Genomic DNA, 23,078 nt, shown 5'->3' with positions numbered 1-23,078 from the left:
GAGAATCAAACAATTTCAACATCAGTGCTACTTTGCATTTCCATGTTTAACATTATGTAGTATATACGGAAGAGGATTAAGGCTCATTTTGATGGAAAAAATATTTTTAATTACGGTAAGTCGAAATTTTGAGAATAATGTCGTAACTACATAAGTACATAAGTACATAATGCTCAGACAATATCACATTTAATGTGGGGGAATTTAGTCAAATAATTGGGAATTGAGTAGTATTTTGGAAAAAATTTGGTTTCTTTCAACAATTTGAGAGTAAAAATGATTTCCATCGTGTTTTACAAGCATTGAAAAGTAACGTAAAGTTTTATTGAATTTTTATCAATTGAATGAAACGCCAGTTGAAATAATTGTTAATGTTCTATTTCCAAATAAAACTAGTTTTTTTTTTAGTGTATTATGCTCATGAATGCCCATATTTATGTGTGGATATGATACAAGAAGTGATTAAAATTGCTCCCATATTCTGCTTAATTTCAATAAATAATTCACATAAAAGTTTCTAGTTTTTTAATCATCTATATTATAAGGGTTACCCCCAACCCTACTGAGATAACCACAACTGAATTACTTGGTTATTTTACACCAATGGATCATGTTTTTCTCAGTCATCTTACTTATTATTTAAAAATATACTCAAAAAAGTACAAGTACTAATAAGCAATTCATTTACAGTAACGTGAAGTACTTGTAATCCATTACTTTCACCTCTGACAGGGACACACTGAGGACTTACAGAATAACCAATAGATATTAAATCAATAATTACAGTAACTTTCCTTTTTTCTATAACTGTATTTTTATGTATATTTACAGTGAAGGAAAAAGTGCTCAACGTGATTTCTGCGCGTTCTCGTGAAGACGGTCTCCATGTGGCTGATGATCACATTTTAACCACAACACCTATTGAGGAAGGAAATCACTTCCGATCTAAAGTATGTCAGACTATTTATCTTAACTCGTTAAAAGTGTATCATGCATTTTAATCCAACTGTTAATGGCGAGCATTACTTTAAACAAGCTTTATAAACATTTTATATATTCCAGAGTGGTTTGCGCCACTTCACGACCGTTGTCTCTGCTTTACGGCAGTGTTTCTCTCCAGCATGGACTTGTTTACTTCCGGTCTATGATGCTAACGGTTTAAATACAGACGTGTATGGGCTAACAAATACATCCTTATCTTAATAAACTGATCTACGTGTTTAAGAAGACATGGGCAAACCAAAGAAAAGAAGAGTAAGTGGTGTGTCAGTGCGTCTTTTTTACTTTAATAATCACTTATAGTGCGTGTGTGCTAGGGCTAATGCTAACTGTAGTTTAGCCTTGTACAGACACTTCATGTGGTTCTTTTTAAGCCGCTGCGATATTAAACATCGTCATAAGTTTTGTAGAATGTTCTCCTCTAAGTGTGAAGCTAAATATAGATAGATACAAGGTTTGTGATTAGTATTAACTGTGTTTTACTGTTTTTTAGGTGACGTAAGCAAAGCAGAGCTCATGATGATGACCATCGCTGACGTCATTCAGCAGCTTGTTGAAGCTCAGAGGAAGGAAAAGACATCAACCTCAACAAGTAAGAGCATCAAACAGATGTTCGTCATCAATATTAGGAGATATCGATATATCATTATTTCATCTTATTTTTAATAAATTACTGGTTTGAGAGTCGCTGCTTTTCTATTCTCAGAACATCTAAAGTTTAGATGAGTGCGTTCTAACACAGACCATCTAAACGAGATACACTACTCAACTCACTCACACGTGCTGTCCCTCAGAGGAGAGAATACTCAAATGGTTTGATAATAAATATCTGTGACATTTGTATCAGCAAATTTACCCCTTTATTATCTTTCTGGTCAGACTTTGAGTTAAAATGATGAGATTTATATCGTTATATCACCATTGGAAAAAAATACGAGATGTGAATTATGATCAATATTGCCCAGCCCTAATAGGAGGTAATAATTAGCACTTTAGCAGAGCAGCAACACACACACCTGTACTTCGACGCTGGTTAACTTATTACAGAGGTAAATGACCATGGTAACTTATGCTAAGTCACAGGTTATGATCTGGATGAGAGATCAGTGAGTGTAAAAGCTCCGCCTCCTGACCAATCAGACTTCATGCCCACTCATGAATATGCATGAAGGCCCCAAAACAGCCTTTTTATAGAACTGCTCAGAAAGTGACTTTTCAGAGGCTAAAACTTTGGAAAACAGGTGTTTGGCAAAATAAACCTCAAATACTATGTTTTTGGGTTCTTAGAACAAATAGAGATGAATGTAAAATAGCAAAATACAAAAGTACTTCATCTCATTATAGGAAGCACTGTACCGTTGATCATTGATACATTTATCTGTATTCAGAGTGAAGACCAAAAACATCTGCTAAGTATGGACTTGAAGCTCAGCCTCGGCTTGTGGACATCATCGCTGCTGTCCCTCCCATACCGTAGGGCTCTGGTACCCAAAACTGAAAGCTAAACCTATCCGCACTGCCAGTGGGGTGAGAACCATCACACAACAGCACATTCTCCTCATGATCTACTCTGTGAAGTATTTATTTAACCACTGGATTAAACACATAGAACCCTCCATTAATATTAAACCAGAACGGTTTGAATGCTGATTCATGTTTCTACAGTTTTAATAAAAACACGTTTAAGATGAAAATTATTTGAAAAATGACTAATGTTTCACTAGGTGGTCATGTTTGGTTTAAAATCTGAAAGAGGAGCCATGTCACGAGCAGAAGGACAGTGTTTACGTGACTAGTATTAATGACACTAAAAAATAGTGACGGGCCAAAAATTCAGCCACTGAAAATTTGTAGCCAGAATGGTCCAAAAGTGTGTTTTGGTTCTGTGGAAATTTTGCTTTTATTTTCTACTCATTATATTTACTCATTCTGTGTAACCTAAACCTTTTTTATTCATTAATCTAATGAAAGTTTTTACTATCATTAGATAGATACTATTAATGATATCACTAATATTACTTGTTTATTTTTGTATAAAATATTTACTGTTTTGATCAACTGTTAAATGTATACTGTGTGTGTGTGTGTGTGTGTGTGTGTCTATCTATATTTTGTTGTATTTATTATTTTTGAAATATTGTATTTATTGTATTGTCTGCTCTGCGGTATCTGTCATTTTATGTAAGTTGAGGACCCCCTCGAAAACGAGATGTTCCATCTCAAGGGGCTTATCCTCCAATGAGTAAATAAACAAATAAATAAAGTACAAATGTTAAATGTGAACAATTTGTTTTGGTTTCTCTGTCACAGATCGCGTAGTAGCTGTGATGTGTAAACCACACAGATGTCCTCACATCAGCTTCACAGGAAACATCTGTGTGTGAGTACGGACTTTAATTTATAACACACAGGGATTTGTTTTCATCTACTTACATTATTTTAATGCTGTCCCACCACTGAAAACATTACCGTGGCTAATGTTGCTCATGTATAAAAGTATCTACAGTTCCTGTGTTCTGGCTCTAGAGGGCAGTAGTTATCTGTCAGTGCCTTCATTAGTAGCAAATATAGAATAGAAAACATCTTTATTGATCCCAGAGGGAACTTCACATTTTCAGCAACACACTATAAGACCAGAACGTAAGAACAAAAATAAAAACATAGGATAATACTGCAGATGTTGGTTTAAATATGTTTTTTTCATGTCACTCACAGCTACTGTCCTGGAGGACCAGACTCTGACTTTGAGTATTCTACTCAGTCTTACACAGGCTATGAGGTGAGGACAGGATGTTCTCATAGGTTATGAGTTCTAAATGCTGGTATTCTTTGTTGAATTTTTGTGAAAAGGCTTTTTAAGTGTTTTTGAATAATTATTTGATTTGTTTGTCTGATAGCCAACCTCAATGAGAGCCATCAGAGCACGTTACGACCCGTACCTTCAGACCCGACACAGAGTGGAGCAGGTCTGGATCTGTTTTATTTCCTGACTCAAACACCTCCATGTAGTGCTGTTTAATGAACTAACAGGTTTCAGAATGCATCAAAAAATTAATTACACTAATTATCACCTGCATAAAAAAACAAATGTTTAAATGCAGAAGTCTGAAAGATTAAGAAAAGAAAAAAGGAAATACATTTTATATTGTGCATCAAAATATATATACTTCATTATAATAGTTAACACAATTAATTGTATATTGAGGATTTTTTGCACAATTTCAGGGAGTTAATAATTCATATTTTTTTCTTTTTGTTTTACTAAGAAAAATACTCAAATAATGATTTAAACAGTCAATTAATTAATTATTGTTTAAAAAGAAAACTCAAATATAAAGAACAAATAGTGCATTAGTGAAAAATACAGAAAATGAAATACATTTTAGCAAACTGCAACAAAAAGATTTAAAAAATCTGAAAGGAAATTAATTTAAGTCAAAGTTGGTTTATTGTTCCGCTGACGTAAATCATTGTTTTTACATTTAGTTCCTGCTCTAATCATTTAATGCTCTTTTAAACTCTGTTACAGTTTTAGGTTTTCATTATTACTCTCATTGTGTTTAATGTTAATTATCTTTATTGATCAATGAAGAAAATGTTTTTTAGAAGATTTAAAATCTCCCGTTTGTTGCGCCACCAGGGGGCGCATCCCACACTTTGAGAACCACTGCAGTGGTCTTAGAACCATTTTCACAAATCAGCGTGTGCTGCCAGGGCTTTGATGACGTTTCTAATGAGTGTCATGGGTTCCTGACCCTTTTTATGGCTTCATTCATCATCTGTTCTCTTTGTTTCTGATTCACACGTTGGATTTATGGACCTGAGCAGCTTTAAATGTCACAAAGCTCTATGATCAGTAGTTACTCTACTACTCGTATATCTAAGTTCTGACCTCATTCAAACTAAAACACATTATTATTTAATAATATTTATACAGAAGATTATTTTAACTGGCCAACCCAGAAAAGATCAATCAGTCCCATCATATCCACTCATACAAAACTCAAACTATTTACAAATGTCTGTCTTTTTTAAATAGTTTCACTTATGGAACAAATTGCCAAAGGCAGGTCAACTTTATGCATCTTTAAAAAAATATTTAAAATCATATTTTTTACCACTCTTAATGTATAAATCATGTATTATTTAATGTCATTGTTGGTATAATTTTTCTGTTCCTATATGTACTAGAATCTTTTTTATGGAGATCAGCACCCACCACGGTGGAAGCTAATGGGGGTTTAATGAAGACATAAATGTGCTCTACAGCTGAAGCAGCTGGGTCACACTGTGGATAAAGTGGAGTTCATAGTGATGGGTGGAACCTTCATGGCTCTACCTGAGGACTACAGAGACTACTTTATCAGGAACCTGCACGACGCCCTGTCAGGACACACGTCCAACAACGTGGTCGAGGCCGTCAGGTAATAATATTAATAGTGAGTTATGACACCGTTCTTGGAAGCGATGGGTTCGCGTCCCGCTTCAGTCTTTTTTTATGACATATTTTTTGGACGTTGAGATGACTCTGGCGACAATATTACATTAAAAATCAACAAAAATGATTGAATATGAAGCAGCATTCACTGTGTTTATATCCAGTGTAAAATAACACGTTTTGTATTATTTCACAGGTATTGTTGAAGGTTTTATAATAAAATATGATTGGAACATTTAAGGTGTTTGATAAATCGGGATCGGCCAGAAATTGCAATCGTGCACCCCTAGCAAAAAGCTGTAAATGGACTGATATGCAGACATGGAGCAGTCAGGAGGAGACTTCATGTGGAGATGGAAACTCATCAGAAAGTCCAGCGGCTCTGCTACCAGTCTGTTCTGATTGGCTGACTCATCTGAAGGTCAATAGGTGATAACACAGCCTTTGTAGGAATTTTTCTTGGAAAATTGCTAAATTATTGGAATGCGGCCAATACAGCGGTGCGTTCAATAGCCCGGAAATGACGGCGCTTGAGCCAAAAATGTTTGAGAACCACGGGTGTAAAGTGGTTTCATTTCTATTAATGTCTGTCCACTGTTGATATTATGTTTTGTTGTATTTGAAATTGTGCCAAATTAATAGAAGATAATTAAAGTTGAGGACTTTTGTACAGCCCTATAATCTGTTTTTCTTCCCCAAAATTTTGTGTTTTATACCTTTCATTAATTTTTTTAGAAATATTTATACATTTTTTCTCAGAAAATAGTTTTTAACTCCTGTGAGGAAACAAAATAAATACTAATAAATTATAATTAAACAGTAATGTATGTCAAAAATAAATACAATTAAAAAGTAGATATAAGTTGTTGTGACAGATTATTCTGTCTGCTCCTTTTTTATTATTTATGTCATAAAGATTAATGTCACCATAGTTCCTCTCAGGGATCAATGGTTTACTGAATCTGATCAGGGTTATTGATTAAGTTTTGATCAACTTAATTTAAATGATCCTAATGACATCATTCCAGACCGTAATAATAACACAAAAATAAATGGACACATTACGCATCAGGTCAGAATATTGTACAGTATCAGAAGTTATCAATAATCTACGATGTTTCAGACTCTACAATTCCTGGTATTGATGATCTCGTCCACAACAACTTTATCCACAGATCTTCTGTAGCTCTGATGAGATGTTTAATAATTATTAATGCTGAGTCATGTTTTCACGGAGCGACGCTGCGCTACACGGGAAATGGGCGGAGCTTCAAAGACAGCAAAGTTAAACGGGCACTGGTGGCTCTGTATTTAGGAGTCAGGGATCATTTGCGTAGTTTGACAGTTTAGACAGTGTTTGTGGCGGTTTAGGAGGTGTTTAATGCGGACGGGACGGGGGAGGGCGGTGCACCTAATGAGCGCTCCCTGGAACATTCTCCTATAATAAAAAAAAACGTTCCTTCCTTGACTCACGATGATAGCGTTTCATGTTGATTCTGTCCATTTCCGCGTTTAACCGTTTTCATTGGTCGATTCCGTGATTGACTTGATTTGGACTTGAGTGACATGACTTGAGAAGCAGCGACTTGTTCCACCTTTGGTTTCCAGTTTCCTCGGTTAACTCCTCCCCCACCCATTGACTCCTCCCTCTCCCAGTGAGGCTGTGAATGAAGGTCAACCTGAAGTTGTTTTCAAAGTCACAGCATGAATGTGTTTGGTTTCTTTCATTATCTCCTTTGCTACAGATTAAATAGTAGCGTTTGCCCCGCCCCTCCTTCTCGCTCCACTACAGCAGATATTAACTTTCCTAAACCTGTTCAGACCTAAGAATGAACTTGGTGTGAATGTGTTCCTCCAGTGCTACGTGCTGTGTGTGATAGTGTTGTGCTATCAGCTGCTATGATTACAGTGATTACACGTCCTACCAGGACGCTCTCCGTCTGCTGAGGGACCAACCTTATCTGTGACCCACTGCTATCGCCCATGTTCACCTCCATGTTTCCCACCACGTGCACCCTCGCTCCTCATCCCATCACAGCAGCAGATAATAGAGTTTTTATTGATTCATCTCAGACAATCTGATCATGGTCTGTGGAGCATAAAGTCAGTGATTGGTGTAAATCAGGCAGCAGATACAGTATCAGCTTCTTCTGATCATGATCAATGACTGAAATACATCTAAAGTTTGATCATCTATTAAGACCAAGAATGAAGCAAACTTACCGACTAATAGACTTTGAAAAAGAAAGTTGGTTTGTTTTGATTGCTTCATTAGTTGGAACTAGTTTTAATAGTCACAGTAAAGAGAAGCTAAATGAAACACTTAGTCACATTAATGGTTTTATATCTCAGAGCTGCTACAATGTTACACCTTTAATAGAACCTTTCCATTGTTTCCCATTGTGCTTGAAATCTTTTAGCTTGTTATTTCTGCTTAAGACATTTAACCCGACAGAAAAATGAAAAAGATGTTTCACTTCTGGAAGAAAGCATGAACATTTGTACATGGAGGTTTTTGAGTAAATTAATCTATTTTTAATGGAATCCACACTGGTAAACCAATGGTTCCACTCAAAATCAAGGAATCCAAGATGGCCGTCAGATGGCAAAATAATTTAATCACTTGTTTCATTTATTTAAATACTATGGATATAATCTTCCTGAGAAATAAATGAAATAGATTTATTAATTCATGTTTTAATGGGTATTTAAATCAAATTATTCACCTTATAAAAGTCATTGTTGTCATACAGTTGTGGCTGCAAATAAAGCACAATTTCACTCTTTCCATGTGTAAAGTGTTGTGTTGCTCATCTTGTATCTTGCTCTGGATGAAATTTACAGTATTTTAAAGTATTTCATGACAATCTTTGTCCCCATAAACCTACATTTTGCCACAAAGATGTTTCTACGTCTAACAGAACCAAAGTTATGGTAAGATAGAAATTCCTAATACGGATGGCGGCCATCTTGGATCTTGCTCTGAGCACAATTTATGAAATTCCTTGACCCTGAAAACCTATAATTCACCACTGAGATCATGTTTTATTTGTTTAATAGAACCAAAGTTATGACAAAATATCCAAATACTGATAGCGGCCATCTTGGATTTCTTGATGAGCGTGTATCCATTAAAAATAGATTCAGTAAACTCAACCTCCCATGTACGTATTTTCAAGCTTTCTTCTAGAAGTGAAACATATTAGCCTAATATTGCTACATATCTGCTAGGCTAATCAGCTTTAATCATGTGAATTTCCTTCAAATATTTTGCTCTAATTTTCTCCAACTTTATTTAGAACATGAACATTACCTACCTTGCCTTTAAAAAAGATTAAATAATACAAGTGCACACAAAATAATATTAATACAAATATGATAGATATATACAAGAATCATGTCACAGTCACAGATTTGTTTAAATTACAATTATGATTATAATTACATCATAAAAAATAACACACTACTAATTGTTATGGATCATTTTCATTCTTGGATATAAACATTTGTTAGAGTTGCACTTTTAATGTTCTCTAAAACACTCACGCACTGTTTTCTACGTGACGTTTTTTGCTTTAGGACGTTTGGAGTGAGAAACGTGGGAAGCTCATTAGAAGTTATTAATGTTTTTGATGTAGAACAAAACTCATTAATGTGTCATTTCAGATTTTTTTGCGTTCCAAGCACTTTTTTCTCCGTTATTGTTTTTTTTTTATAGCTCGTCCTTAATGTGAGGTAAGCCTTAGAGCTGTGTACGTAATGAGCCGCGCCTTCTCACAGCATGGAAATTGATGTTGCCTAATGATCCCAGTAATATGTTTCACTCACTGAGAAGCCTTCAAATATTGGACTGTTTGGAATTAAAAGACATTATTTTAACAAAGTAGAAAACAATGTGTCCTTAAAATGGATCTGAGCTGACAAAAAGCATCTAAATGAGTGTTTTTGTGTGTTTCTGCAGGTACTCTGAGCGCAGTAAACACCAAGTGCGTGGGCATCACCATCGAGACGCGACCCGACTACTGCCTGCAGCGACACCTCAGCGACATGCTGGGCTATGGCTTGCACTCGGCTGGAGATAGGGGTGCAGAGTGTGTACGAGGACGTGCTCGAGACACCAACAGGTGTGTGTGAGATAAGAAATAAGACGTGATAAGGTCCAGGCTGTGGCTGAATAGTCCCTCCTATCTCCTTTCCTATCCTCTCTTTTTTATTATTAATATTTTATTTTATTCATGTCCACTTATCTTAACCCTGTGGATGACGTTACGGAAAGGTGTTCGATGACTTCCTGTTCTCAAACACTTTGCTTATTAAACTATTGAAAAACATCAATCGATCATAATAATGGAATGAATCAGTGATAACACACATTTTAAAATAAACAGTATTTATCAAGAATTTCTGGTGACGTCAGATATTTTTTGATCTCAAATTTTTTACTGCATTTTAGTTGAACTAGATTTATATTTCACAAAGTGAAAGTATAGAAAAACAGGTGCGTGTTTTAATAAAAAAATATTGAATAATGAAATTTAAAAAATCTGTTAATTTTTCAGAAATTTCAGCCGACCTCAAGGTGGAAAAACACTGATTTAGTGGCTTCTGAATAGATATATTTCTTTAGTTTTTATCATTTCCAGTTATCTCACACTTGGGGCGGAACCACACTGACACTTTATTTATTCATTTCACACTTTCTCGTTTAAAATACCCCCTGTAGTGCCATCATGTGCCCGTATTCGAGAAACCCTGGTTTAGAAAATCAGACGCACTTCCACTAGGTGACGTAATAATAATAATAATAATAATAATAAGGTTAGTGACTACACATTTCCTAAAATGGACTAAAAGCACATTTCTAACTCCTCCCCCTGTGCCTCTAACCACTGATATAATAATAAATATGTCATAAATCAAAGGAAGAGGTTACCAGGCTACCAGGAACTAAAGGTAAACTAAAAGAGTGTCACATTGAGAATGGTTGATCACACTCACCTTCCACTCACTAATTAACATTAATCCAGAATAAATAAAATGTTATGAAATAGCTTCATTTATACTACATAATGTTGTAGAAATACACATGTTCAACCACACAAAGCATTCCTAGGTAAATTAAATACATTGAATAAAACAAAGTGGATTAAAAAAGCCTCTGATCTATTTTTCTAGAACCACCGAGTGTCTGTTTAATGTCATGGTGAGTTTCCCTTAAAATGTTGTCGCTGCAATGAATTGTGGGTCATCATTATGTGGTCTAGATTGGTAAAGGATGTGTCAGTGCTTCCTAGGCTAAAGGAGGTTATAAAGGAAGCATTGAGCCTCCTTTCCTTAGCTCAAAGAGAATTGGAACGCTTCTTATGGCCACTACTTAAACACTTCCTAGGTTAAAGGAAAAGTGGATAGGAAAGGAGATAGGAAGAATATTAGGACACAGCCTTATGGTCCCTGAAATGCTGAAATCAAAATGTTTTCCTAACGTGTTTTTCCTGCAGAGGCCACACAGTGCGAGCTGTGTGTGAGTCATTCCACCTGGCGAAGGACGCTGGTTTTAAAGTGGTGGCGCACATGATGCCAGACCTGCCCAACGTTGGCATGGAGAGGGACGTGGAGCAGTTCATTGTAAGCACTTTACCTTTATTCTAATGTTTTTCTTTTTTATTATCTATTTTGTTTCCTTACAGGAGTTAAAAACCATATTTTTCTGGGAAAAAAAGATAGATTTTTCTTAAAAAAGCGGAATTTTAAAAAATTAATGTGGAAGTCACAGAATTTGGACAAAAATAGAATGATTTTATACTGTAAGGCCCTAAATATAACTGTTTGAAGTGAGTCGGCCTCAGTTTTACGTTGGATGTGAAATTGGTTGATGCAGGATGGAAATGAAGTTTAAAGCTGAATACATTTAAATTTATTTTTTGCAATTTCCATTTTATTTTTTCCAAATTTTGTGTTTTATTAAAATATTTGATCATTTTATAGAATATCTTTGTCATGTCTGTCTAAATTTTGTGCTGTTCCTGACGTGACGTTTGTTTTTACTGGATGTTTTTTCCTGGACTTCACTCAAAGAACCAGGATTGGGTTCTGTTATAATTGTAATTGATCTTTAATTACAATTATGGCGTAATTATAATTGAAATCTCTAATGTATTTGTAATTGCCAGTCTATAAAAGTGGTCTATTATGATTTTACGCAAAACTGTGGAACCATGTTACAGTTCTACACAGATGTAGTTAATAATTATTAAATCTGTTTCATAAAGCTTTCCAAATTTTACCTTTTTAAAATAATATAATTTTAGGGGTACAGTGACACAAAAAAGGCTCAGACGCCCACACCATAACTATTAAAACCTATATTTTCATTAATTATGAAGTCTAACAATGTAATCAATAGATAGGAAATAAATTAATGATAGATATTAGTTTTTAGTGTATTTTACAGCTGATTTAGGACCCGTTACCATTAGAGATGCTAACAGGAAGCTAACACAAGAGGAAGGTTAACTTTTATTAGGTTATTTATTTCAGGCTCAGGAATTGTGATTAATTGTTGTAGATTTTTTGTAATTGAGAACGTAATTGTCTTTCTGAGGATAAAAAAAATAATTGTAATTGGAAAAATGCTGGTCACTGTAATTGTAATTGAACGCAGGTAATTGAAAATGTAATTGTAATTGAAAAATGTAATTGAGTACAACCCTGAAACAGACCTTCAATTACTTCTCTTTTTATTGAAAGTATTATTTGTAGGTACATCAGCTTAGATGAAAATACACAGAACAACAACAACTATTAGACAATCATTCAATCCTTAAAACCACATTTAGCTTTTTAACTTTTTCATTTTAGTTTTTACCGTTTTAAATCAGTACCATTTTTTCTAAACATAATTTTCCACTTTTAATCTTAATTATATTAAATCACTAGCATTTTAACAACCACATTTTCACAGTATTTAACATGTGTGCTTAGTATTTATTCTTAACAAATCCTATATTATAGTTGTTCTTTTTAACCACACATTTTTAATAAAATCAAATTGATAAAAGTAAGTTAACTTAATACTTTACCAGTTATAAACCACAGCATTTTAATGGCATTAAACTACTTTTAACCATTTGATCTGAACTTATTAGTATTTCACATAAACCCAGTGTAGTTTTAATACACAGTTCACATGGCACCTGAAACAAGCTTCATTCATCTTTAAATTAAACAAGTATTAAACTCAAACATTTCTTGAATTGTCTTTTAAACAAACAGGTAATAAATAAATGAACAACAGATTAATTTAACTTACGTTTCCAAGCTAAACAATGTTAAGTCCAAGTTTGTCCAGTTTTACTTTTGAATGAATTGTCCAAGCAACAGAAGTCGATAATAAACCCGTGGTTCTATGTGGGGGGTTCTTACCAGCGGTCCATCCAAACATCAACGTTCAGTCAGAATTAAGGGTAGAGAACCATTTCCTCTGTAGCTGCTAAGCTAACATTCACCACAGTGACTGATTAGTGTCATTACATGTAGAGAATCAGGTGTTCCCACTCACAAGTGGGTGGGGGCTTCCACCTGGCCCCTCCCCCTGCTCATCAGGAGGGGGGAGGAGCTCAGAGGCAGTTTGGCAGAACATTATTGGTTTTTAACTCCTGTGAGGAAACAAAACAAATACTAATAAAAAATAAAAGCATAATTCAACCAAAATGTGTGTGAAAATCCTGGTATAATTTACAAAGTTATTCCTAATATGTCATATAAAGATGTACGAGAGCAGCATTAGTGTCACCCCTCAGGGATCAATGGTTTACTGAATCTGATCAGGTTCATTGATTACGTTTTGATCAACTTCATTTAAATGATCCTGATGGCAGTTAAAAATCGATTCATAGGTGTCACGCTTCATATCGATACTCTGAAAATTGAATTGCAGTACTTTTTAAAACAGCAGAGGGCGCTATTAATTTATCCTTTTTTTGGTTGAACTACGTCACTCACACACACGTGGGCGTCGGCGCCGATCATAGCCGGCCCAGCCTATACGCAGACTAAGCTGCTGCTTAGGGCCCCCTGGCCACTAGAGGGCTCCCAACCTGGCAACCCCACTTGCATGTTACTGGTACTGCTGTGCATTGCGTGCATAAAAACTGCAGTAATCTATCCAACCATGTATTTGTTTGTAATTACAAACTGGTAACCTAGAGAGTGATGTTGAACCTGACCTTGCCACGATTGGTCAGCTCATTGTAAACAAGTAGCGTGGAAGAAAATGCCTGATACAAACAATAGCACGCGTCATGTCGAAGATAATTTATTCATCTATAAGCGTAGGCGGAGGGCGGAATCGCCTTCTACATGTTCACAAATGATTCCTTACCCCTTTAGCACTGGAAGAATATCTGTAATATTACATGAATATCTGTAAAAGTCACGTTTTTCTATTAGCTCTGGCTGCTAGCATAGCATCTCTTCTTCACTGCTGGAATATCTGCATGCCAACCGACCACTGGGTTACCAGTGCCCTCTGCTGGTCCAAACTAATATCTGATATAAATACAGTAAACTGACTGTTTTTTTTAAGTCCAATTGTTAAGGCACAAATACATTTTCAGTTGCACTTTTAAAAAGAAAATAAACTATTATGTAGTTTTGCATTGTTTACTATAGAACCAGAATTTAAATTAATAGGCTTCTTCTTCATTTGTATTATTCCTTTATTTATTTCATTCAGGATTTATTTTTAGTTAAATTGCATTGTTTTTAATAGTTTATCAAGAGATTCTTTTGACAATGAAAGATAAAGAAAAATAGTACAGTATTTTCTATTTTTTTTTCCAATAAAAATAAAGGAATATTTTTCAGTCATCATTTGTCTACAGTCCCATTTTGTAAAATAACTTGTGAGAGAATCGTATCGTTAGTTGAGTGAATTGTTACATCCCTAGTGTTCATGGTTAGAAAAAAAAAGTATTACCAAATTTCAAAGGAGAATCTTTTTTTCCTCCTTTTGTTCTGAATCAAAGTGCGTCATCACTACTTTTCTCAACACTGCGTGATAACAGAACGTTCCACATGTAGCATCTTAAAGTGTCTTAAAATAGCTGGCAGACGTAGTGACAGTCACTCAGGCTGTAGGCTGTGATGTTATTCAACAACAAAAACAATCCTGTGATGTGGTTCAACAGCAGGTTCTCCTCCAGCTCTGATTGGACGCCCAGCCACGATGTGAAGCTGCAGGAAGTAGACGAGCTCAGTGTGTGAGTCACTGTCATGGAGCTCATTCACACAATGTAAATGACTATTAGAATAAACTAGGACTCACACATACACACACTAACTGTAGGTCTGATTACAGGATTCCTCATGTCTCATTAGGTTTGTAAACAAGGAGATTTACATTTAATAAAGGAAAGATTTAAAACACCTGAACAAGAAATATTAGTCATGAAATAAAACTTTTCTTATTTTCTGTTATTTTTCAGGATGTTTAGTAAACTTTCTAAAACAAATGTGTTTTTGTATTAAAAAAATAAAAACATCACTTAGTCCAGAACATTCCAGAGAAATATAAACTGAACAGTGTAAAATATTTATAATATCTGTGGATATCATGAAATAAACAGAACAACTGATGAAGATGATGAATTTAGTTTAAAATAGTTTTTCTACATAACAGTTGATAAGTTGGGTCAGACGATGCTATCTGTAGCAGCGCTACTAGCTCCGCCCACATCCTCTCCCACAGAGTGGTCGACTGTCACTACAATCATTTATCACTGACTTTGTTCATTTGTCACTCATGGATTTATTATTGGTTCTGAACCCTGTCTGAGTGTCAGTGTGGATTGGAGACACTGTCTGCTCCACTAGGACCATTGTCCCTGATAGCTGCTACATGTTAGCATTGATGTGTTAGCTGCTACATGTTAGCATTGAGCTGTTAGCTGCTACATGTTAGCATTGAGATGTTAGCAGTTACATGTTAGCATTGAGGTGCTAGCTGCTACATGTTAGCATTGAGGTGCTAGCAGAGCTCCAATGAGCCACAAACTTTTTCTCTAAGAATTTACAAACCACAGGGCTTTAGTTTTCTATGGAGTGTTTTTATTTAAACTAAATTAACGCTCATGAAGCACAGCAACAAGTTCTCCTCTGGTTCTCCTGTTTCTTGTGTTGTGGGCTGTGCATTACTAATATGAGCATACTGAGAACTCGTGCAATGAGAACGGATCCGTGCTGTTTGGAGTGCGTTAGTTTTCTGTAAGTAATTATTCGCAATTAACGCAATAAAGTCCCAGCCCTAGCAGAAAACCCATTGAAAGGACTTAACTGTGATGACGTTACAGCTTATAATCTATGTTTATTGTGTTTTAAAGCCTTTAACACTTGTTTGTGAGTTCTCTCGTGTCTTACGTTAGTCCACAGTATTTATGTGTGAGTCCACGTTTATGAAGCTCTTGTAAATCTGAGTGTTTTTAATGTGGACACTGAGGTATAGTCTTTGTTTTACTTCTGTTTCCTGTCTCTCACCACTTTGTCTCCAGATAGATGTTCTTTCTTTGTCTCTTCTTTTTTCTTCTGAAACAGTCCTAGTATTTTCACTCAGCGCTGCTTCTTTTCCATTATCTCTCACTTGGTCCTTCTCCCTGCTGTCATTGGTCTCCACACTCTTTCAGTCTCTCTCCAGTTTGCTCCTCTTCTCTTTTATCTCACTGACACTTCGACTATACAACCAGGGCCAGACCTCCCTTTGCGTCTCCTCATCATATCTAATCTTCCATGACACACTTCCTGTGAGTTAGGTTAGGAGGGTGGCGAGCAAAGCTGCAGGTTCTTAAACATTTTCCCTCCAGAAGCCAAAACTAAGCGTCTCTTGATGTTTTATTTCCCTCTGAATCCATAAAGTTGTGTGCTTTATTTATTAACACAGCAGGGGTTCAGAAATGTTGTTTTAGGGAAGAAAATATCAAATAAAATGAGTTGAAGGATAATGATGATTAGTTTCAGTGTGAAATGGAAACCTACAGTTATCTAAAGGCTATAAAATGTGGCTCAGATCAAACATATTGATCTCAATCAGATCATCTTTAAACTCTCATACATTAGTGAGTTTATCTGTTTTTTACTTAGGACAGTGTCTGAACTAAGACTTTCATCTGTTAGACAATATTTTTAACTAGGGGTGTAACAAACGAGTCAACTCACAATGCAATATGAAATACATGCAATATGATATGGATTACGATATAGAGTTTACGATATAAAATGATCAGAATACGGTATAAATAATAACACTTCCCAATGAAGAGTAACAAATACAACACTTGTGACAAATGTAACACATTTTTGTTACACATTTTTACTGAACTTTAGTTGAACTAGACTTTACAAAGAGAAAGAAGAGAAATACAGTTGTGTGTTGTTTTAATTAAAATAATAATAATTAAAAAAAATTCAAAAATCTATTTTAATTTTTCAGAAATTTCAGGTGACCCCAAGGTTGAAAAACACTGATTTAGTGGCTCCTGAATAGATATATTTCTACAGTTTTTATAGTTTAGGGGCAGAACCAACACTGAAGCTTTATTTGTTAATGTTCTACTCTCTCTCTCTCTAATGTACCCCCTGCAGTGCCATTGCGTACCCCTAGGGGTACATGTACCCACATTTGAGAAACCCTGCACTACAGTATGATTTTTTGGCAGACTGTCTGAGACGTGCGTGTCTCATCTCATCCATCCTTAAACGGATTAGCAGGGAAAGCTAATGAGTAGAAAATGGAAAGAAGACTTTTAATTGGATATAAATGAAGTCTATGCTCCTTGTATGATGTAAATGAAGGCTGCCACTGCGTTGCATGAATGTGAGGAAGCCTCCATCTGTTTGTTAGCTGGAGGGTGCAGCAATAGCATGGAATCATTCACTGGCTGTTGGTTTGTGCTGTACTCACGTCTCTTTGTGGGAGCCATGCTGGGCAGTGGCAGCAGAATGTGCAGCTCTACGCTTCCTGTCAGTCACGGTCGTCCTGATAAGAGAATTCCATCAGAACCAGAAACGGCTTTATTTTATCTCCTGTTTTCAACAAAGAGCTGTGATGCAGAATCTACAGAAGTCTTCTTATCCACCTTCTAATTCTGGATATTCTAACTTTAGTGACCGTTTCCGTTTATTACTAAAGGTCCAGTTTCTACTATTTATCTCCATGTGTTCTATGAACCCCAACGACAGTATTTGAGCTTTATTTTCCCAAACTCACCTGTTTTCTGTGGTTTTAACCTCTGAAAAGTCACTTTTAGAGCGCTCCTAAAAACAGACTGTTTTTAGGGTTTTGATGCATATGCATGAGTGGGCGTAAACATACACACACACACTGCAGCAGTAAATCAATAACAATCTTCCTTCACCTCCTCTAACCACAGTGATGTTCCATTTAAGACGATAGTCCATTATTTAGTCCGACTGCTGCATCACATTGAGTCACACACGTCAGATCATCCCATAAAGGACAAACAAGGCGATATAACGGCTACTAAAAGTGGAACCGATTGTGAGCGCTCTTCAGTTTATCTATATACTGGATTATCTATAAAGTGAACATAAAGATATTAACTAATATCAACCTGACGTAGCTATGTTTGCTTTAGCTGTGAGGTAGTCTGAGAGGGAGGAGCTCACATTATTATAGAGTAGGAGGAGCCAGGATTGTCAGGAGGAGGAGTTTAAACAACGCGATGTCATAACGCGAGAGAAATCCAATTGTCCCGTTTGGAGCTGATTTTTTACAACATGTGGAATAATAAAGGAGGAGGAAACAGAAGTGTTTAACCTTTGACCCTCTGAATGTTTATCACTGTAGCATTAGAAATATAATCTTTAATAAAACTGCTCCTATAAATAAGTTATTGGAACCTGTTATTGTTTGATTGTAATAACGTTGCTTATTTTTGGTCCGTATGACGTCGGAATTTTACACCCACAAGGTTTTTAAGCTGATTTCTAAAATCAGATACTGTTAATACAACACATTTACTTCCTCTTCAGAGATCAGTGATAAACAACAGATTACATTGATCTGATTTCTGGAGTTCCTTAGCTCAGTGTTTCTCAAATGGGGGTACGGGGGCCTCTAGGGGTACGCAATGGCACTACAGGGGGTACTCGAGAGAGAGAGAGGGAAATGAACAAATGTAGTGTCAATGTCTTACCCCAGGTAAGAGATGACCACAAATGATTTTTTTTGTGTCTTTCTATACTTTTACTTTGTGTAATTTATAAAAAAATAAAATAAAATCTGAGCTAAAAAATGATCAAAAACTAATTCTAGAAAAAAAGAATGTTTTTGGGGTCACCAGAAATTTTTGATATGAAAATGGGTTTATTTACAAAATGTTTAAAAAGTGTGTTTTCTCTCATTCATTCCATCTTTATGATCTATAGATGTTTTTAAATAGTTTTTAAAGAGGGGGAGAATCATGACTCAATCAGAGCCCCTAAACTCTGGAACCATCAGGTTTTCAGTCTGTTCCTCGTTTTATAAAGGAAGGCTTTTATGATGTAATGGAATATTTCAATTTCTGTGTATTTTCAATGTGTGCTGATATTTTGTGCTGTAAAGCACTTTATTAATATTGAAAAGTACAAATAGTTATTATTATTATACTAGAGCCAATAACGTATGAGAACCTCTGATCTGCAGTGTTTACACTGAACAGGAAATAATGTTTTTCTTCTTTTCTCTGCCTTTGATGACTCATCGTGATGCTTGGGTTGAAACATCATTTTCTTCTTCCCGTTTCTGTCAGAAATCCAATTTGGTCGATGAATGTGAAACCAACTAATGCTGACTGTGACTTTGTGACGGGGTTCAGCATCTCTCACGCTGACGTTTAACGGGTGTCTCTGTGCGTTGGTCTCAGGAGTTCTTTGAGAATCCGGCGTTCCGTCCTGACGGTTTGAAGCTGTACCCGACGCTGGTGATCCGAGGCACGGGGCTGTACGAGCTGTGGAAGACGGGGCGCTATAAGAGCTACTCGCCCAGCGCGCTGGTGGACCTGGTGGCTCGCATCCTAGCCCTGGTACCGCCCTGGACCAGGGTGTACCGGGTGCAGAGGTCAGCGTTCACTACGTCAATTATGGGACTTTATTTTCTGTACGCCTGGAATGTGGTTTAGATTTTATATTTCATGGTGAAAAGTTCATACTCTTATTGCTAATAATGACTCAGCAGTTTTAGAGGCGGTAAACATAGTATAATATGCACTGGATCAAAAACCACCTGATGTTTTACATTTTAAATTACAGTTAAAGAAAGAACTTAAAATTGGACAGTTTTTAAAAGGATCCTATGTCTATCTAAACACATTATTACCATTTTCATTTTATTTCCTCTTAAAAACAGGACTATTTTACAGTTTTAGAGCCTGTGTTCCTCCATGTTTAAATCATGTGATTGATGATGTCATACGGCCCCAATTCCTGTAAACATCCATTGTTTTCTATTGGAGTGAAACATTCAGACTGATTTATAGATTATTTAATAGATTTTTCAGTCATAATAACAACTTGTGCTGCTTCTAGTTGCTCTAAAAAAGAGGAAAAGTTAAAGACGTGGATGTAAACCTCTTATGTTTATCGACTATATGCATTTTTATTTTGGACCCCAACTTTGGGGTTTTTTACCACTCGTGAATATTGTAAATTCTTTACATGAGGTCATTGTAGCTTGGCTCTGTGTCTAATAATCATTTATTATTTATTCGTTTTTCACTAATAACATAAAAAACATTCTATAAGAAAAACATTTTCTTTTTTCAGGCTGTTTTTCCCCCAAAATACATAAATATATATCATCATTATCATAACAGTAATAATTACACTGGTCATTATTCTCTAAATATGAGTATTTATTTACTGTTTCATTCAGAGACATCCCTATGCCTCTGGTGAGCTCTGGGGTTGAACATGGAAACCTGAGGGAGTTAGCTCTGGCTAGGATGAAGGACATGGGAACTGAGGTGAGAACCTTTATATATCAAACAATATTTGACAACGTTTTGTAGTTTAAATGTATTTTGGTATTTGACTGAATAAATGAAAACAATTCATTAGCTTAAGCAACTACATTCCATTGAGGTGCTAGCTGCTACATGTTTAGCATTGAGGTGTTAGCTGCTACATGTTTAGCATTGAGGTGCTAGCTGCTACATGTTTAGCATTGAGGTGCTAGCTGCTACATGTTTAGCATTGAGGTGCTAGCTGCTACATGTTTAGCATTGAGGTGCTAGCTGCTACATGTTTAGCATTGAGATGCTAGCTGCTACATGTTTAACTGACGTCTCTTCCTTTTTCTTGTCCAGTGTCGTGACGTGAGAACCAGAGAAGTTGGGATTCAGGAGATCCACCATAAAGTCAGACCGTACCAGGTAACCAGTTCCATACCTGAGTCCAGAATGATTAACTGTTCACAAGTTCCAGTTTGTTCTAAACCAGCGTTGGTAGCTCTGTGATGTATCTGTACTCTGAGCGTGAGATGCTTCCTTGTTCCACCAGGTGGAGCTAGTGAGGAGGGACTATGTGGCCAACGGCAGCTGGGAGACCTTCCTGTCCTACGAGGACCCGGACCAGGACATCCTGATCGGACTCCTGCGTCTGCGGCGCTGTTCTCCACAATCCTTCCGTCCTGAGCTGAAAGGGGGCGTGTCCATGGTCAGAGAGCTGCACGTGTACGGCAGCGTGGTCCCCGTGAGCAACAGAGACCCCAGCAAGTTCCAGCACCAGGTGACCCCCACTGTCCCATGAACAGAACTAGGCTTTCTCTGGTTAGTGTGACTGATACGTTCCTGTGGTTCCTATGGTTACTGGTTCCCATGGTTCTGTGGTTTCTATGGTTACTGGTTCCCACGGTTCTGTAATTCCTATGGTTACTGGTTCCCATGGTTCTGTAATTCCTATGGTTACTGGTTCCCATGGTTCTGTGGTTCCTATGGTTACTGGTTCCCATGGTTCTGTGGTTCCTATGGTTACTGGTTCCCATGGTTCTGTGGTTCCTATGGTTACTGGTTCCCATGGTTCTGTGGTTCCTATGGTTACTGGTTCCCATGGTTCTGTGGTTCCTATGGTTACTGGTTCCCATGGTTCTGTGAGCAGGGCTTTGGGATGATGCTGATGGAGGAGGCTGAGAGGATCGCTGCAGAGGAACACGGCTCTAATAAACTGGCTGTTATATCAGGTCAGACTTTTTATTTACCTTTAGAACGTCTTTGAAAACATTAGATCACACATTTCTGAACATGATTCCATTTTTATTATTTTAATTAATAATGATTAGGAAGGAATAAAATAAACATTTGGAGCTTTGAAACTAAATCACTGCTTTGTTTATGGCAGTGATTTTCAACCTTGGGGTCGTGACCCCATCTGGGGTCGCCTGAAATGTTAAGTAATTAATAATAAAAAAATGCTTGATGAAAATGTTTTATTATTTTTAAAATGAAAACATTCTTAAACACAATATTCTATACTTTCACTGTTTAAATACAAATACAATGCAGAACGTTTGATTATTAAAAAAGGGCTTCAAAACAAAAATGATATTTTTTAGGGACTCAAATTGATTGAATAATAAAGACACAAATCTACTAATGACAGAAAAACACACAAAATTATTCTAAAAACACTTTGTTTTGGTCATTATTCTGAATGCTGAGTCATGAATGTACATAATGTGGCCCCCGCTGTGATAAACATTGTCCACGTCTGTACCTGATGTTTCTGCTCCTCCTGCAGGTGTAGGAACCAGGAACTACTACAGGAAGATGGGTTATGAGCTAGAGGGGCCGTACATGGTGAAGAAGCTGAACCCACAATGACTCAGTTACTCACAGGACGATGATGGATTTATCAGACCCAGGAAGTGAAGCTGCTTGGACGTTTTTATTTTAAAGCTGTTGTTTTCTATTTTTTGTCCTCTTTATAAAATATACATTTAAATAAAGAATCTTTTACCAACTGCTGTCCTGGAGAGCCACAGTCATGCCTGTTATTTAACAGTTTTTATCCAAGTTTTAACTATTTTCTGTGTTTTTTAAAATAACATTTCACCACCTTTGAACCATTTTATTAGTGATTAAAACAAAGATTTCCATCTTTAAGATGACTATAATAATAATAATAATAAACTTCCTGGTTGCATACAGACAGAAAAAGGCTCAGACACCCACAGCAAAAATATTAATACCAATACTTGCATTGATTAGGACGACTGTGTATCTTGTGGGTTTTTTGCAACATTGTGAAAATATGGTTGATATTTTCTCTTTCCGCTCACGTGTCACTAACATGAATGACTCATCAATAACCACAGAACAATGACAATTGTTTCATTTTTATTTTATTTACTTTATACAAAGCGCTGTTTGTTCACTTTACACCTAAAACACTCATTTTTCACATCAACTCATGAAAAACCCAACAAACGAGTTCAGGGACTAAGACGGATGACACGGCGTGAATGTGACCGCAGCTTTAATATCCTGTCCATTAGCCGTCGTTAGTCATAGCGCCGCCATGCTAGCTCCTTACATCAGCTCATTCTCACTTTAACTCAACTTTACAACTATTTCTCTTTAAAACTCACATT

The 23,078-nt window shown here is 36.2% G+C and overlaps 1 protein-coding gene across 1 annotated transcript; it reads left to right on the top strand.

Moving 5' to 3' along the window:
* Nucleotides 1–1,230: 1,230 nt before the first annotated feature.
* LOC114457446 (elongator complex protein 3-like) lies at nt 1,231–22,468 on the top strand. Its single transcript, XM_028439251.1, is given in 21 exon segments — nt 1,231–1,258; nt 1,493–1,558; nt 1,561–1,597; nt 2,395–2,466; nt 2,468–2,486; nt 2,488–2,530; nt 3,313–3,379; nt 3,715–3,778; nt 3,897–3,965; nt 5,269–5,423; nt 9,399–9,414; nt 9,416–9,499; nt 9,501–9,540; nt 9,543–9,561; nt 10,936–11,062; nt 19,357–19,550; nt 20,364–20,454; nt 20,797–20,862; nt 20,990–21,217; nt 21,587–21,668; nt 22,226–22,468. Coding segments are annotated over 21 exon segments (1,650 nt in total). The 3' UTR covers nt 22,309–22,468.
* The last annotated feature ends 610 nt before the right edge of the window (nt 22,469–23,078 follow it).

This window comes from Gouania willdenowi, chromosome 24 (assembly GCF_900634775.1).
Source record: "Gouania willdenowi chromosome 24, fGouWil2.1, whole genome shotgun sequence".
In the NCBI taxonomy this organism is placed as follows: domain Eukaryota; kingdom Metazoa; phylum Chordata; class Actinopteri; order Blenniiformes; family Gobiesocidae; genus Gouania; species Gouania willdenowi.
Note: the sequence above shows the minus strand (reverse complement) of the source record. Positions and strands in the feature narration are given on the sequence as shown.